An 11,515-nucleotide genomic window follows, 5' to 3' on the forward strand; every position below is an offset into this window, starting at 1 on the left:
AGACAGAGCTAGCACTGCTATACTGACAACTACCAATATACTGCTTTGTCCTTTAAGATCTATCTGCCACACAAGGCTTAAACCACTAAACCAAGTTTTTCTACTAAGGCTAAGAATACTGCATCTATGCAGGGATGAGAAGCTTATCACACACCCACACTCACACACACCGTGTCAGCCCTTGGGAGTCAACTTCCAACTTTCCATTGACATTATGCCTCTATACCTTATATATGTATTCTTTCTCAATTTTCCTATCATGCAAAACAGTAGAAATCTCAACACATTCACACCTGGTTCTGGTTACCCAGTAGTATTACTTGTGTGCAATTAAACAAGAGACCAAAACCACAGAACAAGTGCATGTGGTAGGGATTACAGGGTAGGGAACAGATACAAAAACACGGATGTGCAGATTTCACCAGAAACCTCAAGGATCTATGTCCCATGTCTGGAGCAAAAGGCTATTGGCCACTTAGGTCCCTTCACCCATCCCTCCTATTCTTGGATCCCAAAGTAGGGCCACTGCTTTTACTTTTGAACCTGGGGTCCTCAAAATGAGTGTGTGAAAAGTCCGTAAACACAATCTGGTTGAAAACATATGATGCAACACATCTACACTGTCTGACAGCTAAATTTGTGTTACAAAAAACTAAGAATTATTTTTGTAACTTTTTTTCAACAGGGAAAACAACACACTCCTCGGGGAAAGGTGAGGGGTTGAGAAGACAGACAGGCCCTGGGTAGAAATTCTTATGACAGCACCTGCAGTTGACAGGCTTGCCTCAGAGAGAAGACAGGCACTGCCACACCACCACAGGGGACAGCTGCTGTCTGGGGTTAGCAGACCAGATCACATGCCACACAAGGTTGCTATAGATTCAAGTTATAAAAAATCTTCCAGCTCATCATGAAACAATTCCCACTGATCTTCAGTCTGTCAGTTTGCCGTCCCCACCTGAAGCCAAAAGCATAAGCAACATCTTACCCAGCTCAAAGATGACAACCTCTTCTTTGCTGTCAAAGGGGTTGCTGTTCTCTCTTTCTTCAATTAGTTCCCAGAAGTGGTTCCTTTGTTGGGCCCCATATCTGCTTAATGTTCCCACTTTCTGTCTCCATGGCTCCTCTCTCCTCCTCTTTACGCATGCTTGTAAAAACAGTTCCCTCCAAATGGGCAGCTCCCATGTCCTTCATCAAAATACGTGCACGCCTTGTTGCTCATTGTCTCTTTTTTTTCTGAACGAGTTTCTGCTTCTCTTCTTTCTCCTCCACCCAGTACTCACTTGGAATGACTAAGTTAGATGTGATCTGGCATTCTGGGCAGGACTTTATGATCTTGCTCTCAAATTGCTTAGCCCTCCTCCACGTGCAAATGCACTTGAGACAGTAGGTGTGGTTGCAGATGAAGAAGACCACAAAGCAGCGCTAGCTGGGGTTGGCTTTCTCATAGACCACCTCCATGCAGATCCCACACACCATGTCCTTGCTGCGCTGCACAGCAAATGAGAGCTCTATGTCCTTCTCATGGGACTCAATGCACGATTTTATACGCTGTGATCTCTGGGCAGTATCCATCGGATGCAGGACCTGTGGCCCATACATGTCACATGAATCTCCGTGGAGATACACACAGTTCTCCCCATATCAGCACTCTCCCACTGCAGCAAAGGGGCACAGCTGCTTCTTTGTTTCCATGGCAATTTGCTTTTTCTCTGATTCTTCCTTGGTCACTGGGCCCTGCAAGGGTGCTTCAGTGAAGGAAGGTACCGTAGGACCACAGTAGGGCTGCCCAGGAACAAACTCAATAGCATTCACCCAGTCCCCTGAACCTGCTCCTACAGTTGCAAAGTTTGAATTTCTTGACTCAGCTTCGCTTGTATTCATTTCAACTATCGATGAGAGACTTGAGGAAGCAGCAATGGATGACTTTGTAGTTACCTCTGCAGCAGTTCCTTCTTCCTGGTTCAATGGCTTGCTATGTTCATATTTGCAGCGGTCACCATAAACACAGTACCCTTGCTGAAAATACTTGCACACTACACCATACGGACTGTCAGAGAGGTCATGCGAGAATCCACAGTTACCTCTGTCCTTACAAACCCCACGCATAAAATACCTGCAGGTGACCTGTTTAGTCCAGCTGCGCCGCCACTGCCATGGCTGCCCAGCCGTCACTGCCGTGGCTGCCGTGGCTGCCGTGGCTGCCGCTGCTGCCGTCGCTGCCGCTGCTGCCGTCGCTGCCACCGCCCCCTCCGTCTGCCCCAGGGGATGGGGTGGTGACTGTGGGGACCAGGGTTGGGGAGGCCGCTGCTGCTGCCGCCGCAACTGCCGCTCCTACTCCTAATGTTGTGGCTGTTGTTCCGGGAGCTGCAGCCTCGCCATTGCTGGTTATCCCACACAGCAAAGCCCCGGAACTTCCGGGATTATATAGTTCCTGTCTGGCTGCTGGGAGAAGACCACGAGGCCAGGCGAGGGGAGGGGAAGGAGACTGAGGCACCCGCTCGGTTCCTGCCACCTCCGCCCTAGCTAGAAGTTTTTGTTGTTGATGTTGTTTTGTTTTTTGGGGTTTTTTGTTTTTTGTTTGTTTGTTTTTGGTGCAGAGTCTCGCACTGTCGCCAAGTCTGGAGTACAGTGGTGCGATCTCGGCTCACTGCAACCTCCGCCTACAGAGTTCAAGCAGTTCTTCCTGCCTCAGCCTCCCGAGTAGCTGGGATTACAAGCGCCTGCCACCACACCCAGCTAATTTTTGTATTTTTTAGTAGAGACGGGTTTCGCCATGTTGGCCAGGCTGGTCTCGAACTCCTGACCTCGGGTGATCCACCAGCCTCCGCCTCCCAAAGTGCTGGGATTAAGGCGTGAGCCACTGTGCCTGGCCCACCCTAGTTAGATTTTCAAAAAAGAGAGAGAAGTTCTGGCATGGTGGCTCACGCCTGTAATCCCAACACTTTGGGAGGTCGAGGCTGGCGGATCACTTGAGGTCAGGAGTTCGAGACCAGCCTGGCCAACATGGTAAAACCCTGTCTCTACTAAAAATACAAAAATTAGCTGGGCATGGTAGCATGGGCCTGTAATCCTAGCTGCTCCGGAGGCTGAGGCAGGAGAATCACTTGAACCCAGGAGGTGGAGGTTGCAGTGAGCCGAGATCGCACCACTGCACTCCAGGCTGGGCAACAGAGTGAGACTCCGTCTCAAAAATGAAATAAAATAAGAGAAAAGATGCAAGTAAGTATAATCAGAAATGACAAAGGTGACATTACGACTAATCCTGCAGAAATACAGAAAAGCCTCAGAGACTACTGTGAATATTTCTATACACGCAAACTAGAAAATCTAAGGGAAATGCCAAAATTCCTAGAAAGACAAAACCTCCCAAGATTGAAGCAGGAAGAAATAGAATTCCTGAACAGACTAACAGTTACTTACAAAATTGAATCAGTAATAAAAAACCTACCATCAAAAAAAAAAAAAAAATCTCTGGACCAGATGCTTTCACAGCTGAGTTCTACCACATACAAAGAAGAGCTGGTACTAATCCTACTGAAACTGTTTTAAAAATTTGAGGAGGGATTCCTTCCTAACTCATTCTGTGAAACCAATATCATTCTGATAAGAAAATCTGACAAAGACATACACAAAAAGAAAATGATAGAACAATATCCCTGATGAAAAATCAAGAAGGGAAGCAGAAAGAAAGAAAAGGCATCCAAATAGGAAGAGATGAAGACAAATAATCTCTCTTCTCTGATGATATGTATCTATACCTAGAAAACCTTAAAGATTCCTCCAAGCCTCCTAGACTTGACAAACAATTAAGTTTCAGGATACAAAATAAATGTACAAATGTTAATAGCATTTCTATACAACAATAACATTCAAGCTGAAAACCAAATCAAAAATGCAAAAAGCCTCAGAAAATACTTACAAACTGAATTGAGCAGCACATCAAAGAGATAACCTGCCATAATCAAGTAGGATTTATTCCTGAGATGAAAAGATGGTTCAACATATGCAGATCAGTAAATATGATTCACCACAAAGAAAATTCAAAACAAAAACTAAATTATCATCTCAATAGATATAGGAAAAGCATTCAATGAAATCCAATTTTCTTTCATTTAAAAAAACAAAAAACAAAAAACTCTCAACAAGCTAGGCATCAAAGGAACATACCTCAAAACAATAAGAGCCATCTATGAAAAAGTCAAAGCCTACATCATACTGGATGGACAAAAGCTGGAATCATTCCCCTCAAGAGGTGAAACAATACAAGAATGTCTCACCACTCCTTTTCAACATAGTGCTGGAAGTCCTAGCCAGAGAAATCGGGCAAGAGAAAGACATAAAAAGCATCCAAAGAGGGAGTCAAATTTTCTCTCTTCACTGATGACATAATTTTATACCTAGAAAACCTTAAAGGTTTCTCCAAAGGACTCATATACCTGATAAACGACTTTAGCCAAGTTTAAGTGTATAAAATCAATGTACAAAAATTAGCAGCATTCCTACACACAATGACATTCAAGCTGAAAACCAAATAAAAATGCAATCCCATTTAAAACGGCCACAAAAATATCTAAACATATATCTAACCGATAAGATGAAAAATCTCTAAGGAGAACTACCAAATACTGCTGAATGAAATCAGAGATGATACAAATGGAAAAATATTCCATGCTCATGAATCGGAAGAATCAATATCATTAAAATGTCCATACTGACCAAAGCAATCTAGAGAGTCAATGCAAATCCTATCAAGCTACCAAGTCTTTTTTCACAGAATCAGAAAAAAAAGACTATTCTAAAACTCATACGAATTTAAAAAGAACCCAAATAACCAAAGCAGTCCTAAGCAAAAAGAACAAAGCTGGAGGCATCACATTACCTGACTTCAAACTATACTACAAGGCTACAGTAAGCAAAATATCATGGGACTGGTACAAAAATAGATGCATGGACCAATGGAATGAATAGAGAATGCAGAAATAAGGCCACACACATACAACCAAATGATGTTTGACAAAGCTGACAAAAACAAGCAATGGGGAAAGGACATCCTGTTTAATAAATGGTGCTGGGAAACATAACTAGTCATATGCAGAAGAATGAAAGTTGATTCCTACTTCTCACCATATACAAAAATTAACTCAACATGGATTAAAGACTTGAATGTAAGACCTCAAACTAAGACAGTTCTAGAATAAAACTTAGGAAATACTCTTCCAGATATTGACGTAGGCAAAGAATTTATTACTAAGTCCTCAAAAGCAAATGTAACACAAACAAAAACTGACAATTAAGACCAAATTAAACTAGAGAGCTTCTGCAAAGCAAGAGAAACTCTCAACAGAGTAAACAAACACCCTACTGAATGGGAAGAAAATGTTTGAAAACTTTGTAATTGACAAAGGACTGAAACCCAGAACCTATAAGAAACAGAAACAAGTCAACAAGCAAAAACAACCCCATTAAAAAGTAGGCAAAAGTCATGAACAGACATTTCTTAAAGGAAGGCATACATGCAGCCATCAAATGTATTTTTAAAAATGCTCAACATCACTAATACCAGAGAAATGTAAATCAAAACCACAATGAGATACTATTTCATATAGGTCAGATTGGCTATTAATAAAAAGTCAAAAAGTAAAAGATGTTGGCAAAGTTGCAGAGAAAAGGGAATGCTTATACACTGTTAGTGGGATGGTAAATTGGTTTAGCTCCTGTGGAAAACAGTTTTGAGATTTCTCAAAGAAATAAAAATAGAATTACCATTCTACCCAGCAATCTCATTACTAGGTATATACATGATATCATTTGGATATTTGTCCCTTCCAAATTTTGTACTGAAATACGACCACCACCCCCCACCCAATGTTGGAGGTAAGGGCTGGTGGGAGGTGTGTTGGTCATGATGGCAGATCTCTCATATGAATGTCTACGTGTCCCCCTCATGGTTGTGGGTAAATGCTTGCTCTGTTGGTTCATATGAGAGCTGGTGGTTGAAAAAAGCCTAGCATTTCCTTGGCTCTCTCTCTTGCTTCCTCTCTCACCATGTGATGCACCTTTTTCCCCTTCACCTTTTGCCATGATTTTAAGCTTCCTGAGGCCCTCACCAGAGCAGATCATGGCTCCATTCTTCTTGTAGTCTGTAGAATTATTAGCCAAAATAAAACTATTTTCTTTATAAGTTACCCAGGCTCAGGTATTCCTTTACAGCAATGCAAAATGAAATAATACATATCCAAATGAAATAAATTGTTCTACCAATAAGACACATGCACTTGTGTGTTTATCGCAGCACTGTTCACAATAGCAGAGATATGGAATCAACCTAGGTGCCCATCAGTGGTGGATTGGATAAAGAAAGTATGGTACATATATATCATGGAATCCTATGCAGTCATAAAAAAGAATGAAATTATGTCCTTTGCAGCAACATGGATGCAGTTAGAGGTCATTATCCTAACTGAATTAATACAAAAATAGGAAACCAAATATTGTATGTTCTTTCTCTCTCTTTTTTTTTTTTTTTTTTTGAGACAGAGTCTCACTCTGTCACCAGGCTGGAGTGCAGTGGCATGATCTCGGCTCACTGCAACCTCTGCCTCATGGGTTTAAGTGATTCTTCTGCCTCAGCCTCCCGAGTAGCTGGGGTTAGAGGCAAGCGCCACCACACCCAGCTAATTTTTGTATTTTTAGTAGAGATGGCTTTTCACCATGTTGGCCAGGATGGCCTCAATCTCTTGACCTTGTGATCTGCCCACCTTGGCCTCCCAAAGTGCTGGGATTACAGGCTTGAGCCACCATGCCCAGCCTTATGTTCTCTCTTATAAGTGGGAATTAACCACTGGGTACACATAGATATAAAGGTGGGACCAATAGGCACTGGAGACTCCAAAAGAGGGGAAGGAGGGTTGAAAAACTATTTATTGGGTTCTATATTTACTATCTGGGTGATAGGATCAATTGAAGCCTAAACCTCAGCATCATACAATATATCCATGTTAACAAACTGCATATGTATCCCCTGAATCTAAAATTTTATTTTTAAAATGAAGCTCCTTCCAGGTGTGGTGTCATGTGCCTGTAGTCCCAGCTAAGGCTTAAATGAGAAGATCACTTGAGCATAGGAGTTTGAGGCCAGCCTAGGCAACACATCAAGACTCCATGTCAGAAAATAAAATGCAACTCCTTGTTTCTCCCTGGAAGACGTTTGTGCCACTAATCAAGTGTCACAACTTTTACAGCGCCCTCCCAAAGAACCCAATCCTAAACTTCTTAGCTCTGGGAGGAGAAAGCACTAGGCATACATGAGTCTCCTCAGATGACAGAACAAAGACGTGGTCTTAACAGGTATGCAAACATGTTTACAAATGATGCCCCCTTTGAGTAGTGTGAAAAAGGGGCAGGAATATGCAGCTCCCATTTTCTCTCCAGAAGGGGTGTATGGCACACACTCCCAGTGGCTACTTGACAGCTTGAGTTCTAATAAACTTGCACTGGGGAGCCAATGGGGCAAACAAACAATAGCCCACTGGCAGCTGCAGCCAGAGCTTGGCAGTTCCTGAGCCTTTTCTCTGGCTCACCCCAGGCCTACCATTCTTCCTGGAAGAAGTTTGGCCATGCACTGTGTGCCACAACTTCTATACTCACACCCAAGAGGCTACCTTCTTAACAAACTCTCTCTGAGAGTTAATGAAGCTTTGCATTCCTTAGTGACCCTAGACAACAAAAAACAAACAGATGGACATACGATGGGTTCACATCCAGCAGCTATCTCCTTAGGATCAGAGGGTGCAGCCTGAACATGAATACGAATTTTGCCACATATCCACTACCTGGCTTAGTGCAGACAGAGTGGGAGATTAACATCCATGCTCAGCTTCACCGTAAAGATACAAGTAACTGAAACATAGAGCCAATACTCACACCATTTTATCGACATCTAGAGACTCTGGCTCCTACCTTTCTGGACTTAAAGTACTGACAGGGTATGGCATATCCTAAGCTCCAGGTGGGCACCAAAAACAAAGACAGCAGCCTGGATAAACACAAAGATTTAAGAAGCACCTTAAAATCTTTGGCTGGATGGATTGGCAATGCCCTTCTCCTATATGGAGCCAGTCCGACAAGACTGGGAGACTTAGTGGTATTAGCTAATGCACAGCAACCAACATGGAAAGTCAAGAAATATTTTAAAACAGGGGAATATGGTCCAAACAAAGGAACTAAATAAATCTCCAGAAACCAACCTGAGTAAAGTAATGTTATTTACTTGACAGAGAACTCAAAATAATGGCCATAAAGATGCTCACCAAAGTCAACAGAGCAATACAAGAACAAATTAAGAACTTCCACAAATAGAAAGCAGAGAAGAGTACCAAACAGAAATCATAAATCTGGAGGAATATTATGAATAAATTGAAAACTGCAGTAGAAGGGGCTCAACAGCAGACTACATCAATAAGAAGAAAGGATCAGTGAACTCAAAGACAGGTCACTGAAAATCATCCAATCTGAGGGAAAAAAGGAAAAAGAGTGAAAAACAGTGAAGAAAACTTAAGGGACTTATGGGAAACCATCAAGCCGAACAACTTATGCATCACTGATATGCCAGAAGGAGAGGCGAGAAAGGGATGGAAAACATATTCAAAGAAATAATGGCAGAAAACATCACAAGCCTGGAAAAGGAAATAGAAAACCAGAATCTGAAATCTCAAAGGACACCAAATAAGATGAATCTAAGGACACTCACACCAAAACACTGCATAATGAAATTATCAAAAGTTAAAGACAAAGAGAGAGTGCTGAAAACAGCAAAGGAAAAGTGAATCATTACATGTAAGCAAACAACTATAAGACTATCAGTGAATTTCTTAGCAGAAACATTGCAGGCCAGAAAGGAGTGGGATGATATATTTAAAAAGCTTAAAGAAAAAAAAAACTGTCAACGAAGAATACTATTACCAGCAATCTTGTCTTTTAAAAACCAAGAGGTGATAAAGACTTTCTCAATCAAAATCTGAGAGAGTTTATCACTACTAGACCTGCCTTACAAGAAATGTTAAAGGGGGTTCTTAAGGCTGAAGGAAGAAGACCCTAATTATTAATGTGAAAACATATGAAAGCATAAGACCCACTGGTAAAAGTAAATACATCGTCAAATTCAAAACACTCTAACAGATTAATTGGAGTGCCTAAATCAATGATATCTAGTATAAATATTGAAAGGTGAAGCTATTAAAACAATTAAAGCTACAAGAATTTGTTAAGGGATACAAATTATAAAAAGATGTTAAGTTTGCCATCAGAAACATAAAACATGAGAGGAGGGGGAGTAAAATTGTAGAATCTGTGTATGTAATCAAAATTGTTGTTATTATTCTTCACTACTCTCAGCTCATACCTATAACTTTTTTTATCAAATTAAAATAGCCTGTTATAAGTATAAGATGATTTTTTTTGTTTGCTTTTTTTTTTTTTTTTTTTTTTTGAGATGGAGTCTTGCTCTGTCACCCAGGCTGGAGTGCAGTGGTGCAGTCTTGGCTCACTGCAACCTCAGTCTCCTGTGTTCAAGTGATTATCCTGCCTCAGCCTCCCAAGTAGCTGGGACTACAGGTGTGCACCACCACACCTGGTTAATTTTTGTATTTTTGGTAGAGACAAAGTTTTGATAGAGACGGGGCCAACCTGTTGGCCTGGTTGGTCTCAAACTTCTGACCTCAGGTGATCCACCTGCCTCAGGCTCCCAAAGTTCTGGGATTACAAGTGTGAGTCACCATGCCTGGCCAGTATAAGATGTTCTATGTAAACCTCATGGTAACCACAAAAGTCTATAATAGATACACAAAACATAAAAAGAAAATATCCAAAGAATATTACTACAGACAGCCATCAAATCACAAAAAGAGAGAAAAAAAGGAACAAAGGATTTATTTACAAAACAATCAAAAATAATTAACAAAATGGCACTAGTAAGTCCTTATTAATAATTACTTTAAATGTAAATCGATTAAATTTTCCAATAAAAAAAGAACAGCAGAATGGATTAAAAACAAGACCCAAGTATATGCTACCTCCAAGAGACTCACTTCACTTTAAAGGAAACTCAGACTTAATGTGAAGAAATGGAAAATGATAGTCTAACAAAAAGAGAATAGGGTTAGCTACAATTATTTGAGACAAAATAGACTTTAAGGGCCAGGTGCGGTGGCTCATGCCTGTAATCCTAACATATTGGGAGGCTGAGGTGGGTGGATCACCTGAAGTCAGGAGTTAGAGACCAGACTGGCCAACATGGTGAAATCTCATCTCCACTAAACAAAAAAATTATCCAGTTGTGGTGGCGGGCACCTATAATCCCAGCTAGTCGGGAGGCTGAGGCAGGAGAGAATCGCTTGAACCCAGGAGGCAGAGGTAGCAGTTAGTTGAGATCATGCCACTGCACTCCAGCCTGGGTGACAGAGTGAGACTCTGCCTCCAAAAAAAAAAAATAGACTTTAGGGAAAAAAAACTATAAAAAGAGATGAAAAATGTCATTATATAGTAATAAAGGAGTAAATACATCAAGAGGATGTAGCAATTGTAAATTTATATGTACCCAACATTATAGCACTTAAAATAAATGTACAGCAATAATTAAGACATTCAAAGGGAGACAAAGACTGCAGTGCAATAATAGGAGGAAACTTCAATATTCCACTTTCAACATTGAACAGATCATCCGGGGAGAAAATCAATAAGGATACATTGAACTTGACCTACTTTAGACCAAATGAACCTAACAGACATATGAAACATTTAACCCAACAGCAACAGAATACACATTGTTCTCAATGCACATGATACATTCTTCTGGATAGATTATATAATAGGCCACAGGCCAGGCACAATGGCTCATGCCTGTAATAACAGCACTTTGGAAGGCTGAGGTGGGAGGATCATTTGAGCCCAGCCCAGAAGTTCAAGGCCAGCCTGGGCAACATACTGAGACCCTATCTCTAAAAACATGTATGTGTGTGTGTGTGCGTATATGTGTGTGTGTGTGTGTGTGTGTGTGTGTAATAGGTCACAGAACAAGTCTTAACAAATTTAAGAAGACTGAAATTATATCAAGTATGTTTTCCAAACACAATATTATAAAACTAGAAATCTGTAACATAAAGAACCATGGAAAATTGGTGGAATTTGCGGCTTTGGCAGATTGAAATAATGGCAGGTCCAGAAAGTGATGCGCAATACCAGTTCACTGGTATTAAAAAATATTTCAACTCTTATACTCTCACAGGTAGAATGAATTGTGTACTGGTCACATACAGAAGCATTGCTTTGATTGTCTTATATTTCAAGTTAAGGTCCAAAAAAACTCCAGCTATGAAAGCAACATAAATGGATTTTAAACTGCCTACAGTTCTTAATCTCATCTGTTAAGTTCCCATGCCTGGAGAAGCTAATGCCAACTCATCATGTGATAATTCAATTTGTACAATATATTATGAACCTGGAAAAAAAAGAACAT

The 11,515-nt window shown here is 40.9% G+C and overlaps 1 protein-coding gene and 1 pseudogene across 1 annotated transcript; one reads left to right on the forward strand and one right to left on the reverse strand.

Annotated features, from left to right (window-relative positions):
- Positions 1-886: 886 nt before the first annotated feature.
- Positions 887-2,158, reverse strand: LOC100978528 (E3 ubiquitin-protein ligase makorin-1-like; annotated as a pseudogene).
- Positions 2,159-3,169: 1,011 nt separating this feature from the next.
- Positions 3,170-11,512, forward strand: LOC112438207 (ATP synthase membrane subunit K, mitochondrial-like). Its single transcript, XM_034950087.3, has one exon. The coding sequence runs from the start codon at positions 11,167-11,169 to the stop codon at positions 11,383-11,385; it is 219 nt and encodes a 72-aa protein (XP_034805978.2). The 5' UTR covers positions 3,170-11,166; the 3' UTR covers positions 11,386-11,512.
- The last annotated feature ends 3 nt before the right edge of the window (positions 11,513-11,515 follow it).

The sequence above is a fragment of the Pan paniscus genome, chromosome X, assembly GCF_029289425.2.
Source record: "Pan paniscus chromosome X, NHGRI_mPanPan1-v2.0_pri, whole genome shotgun sequence".
Lineage (NCBI taxonomy): Eukaryota > Metazoa > Chordata > Mammalia > Primates > Hominidae > Pan > Pan paniscus.

What these genes read in the sequence shown, in the direction of transcription:
- LOC112438207 (XM_034950087.3), top strand. Translation starts at nt 11,167, where the DNA reads ATGGAAAATTGGTGGAATTTGCGGCTTTGGCAGATTGAAATAATGGCA.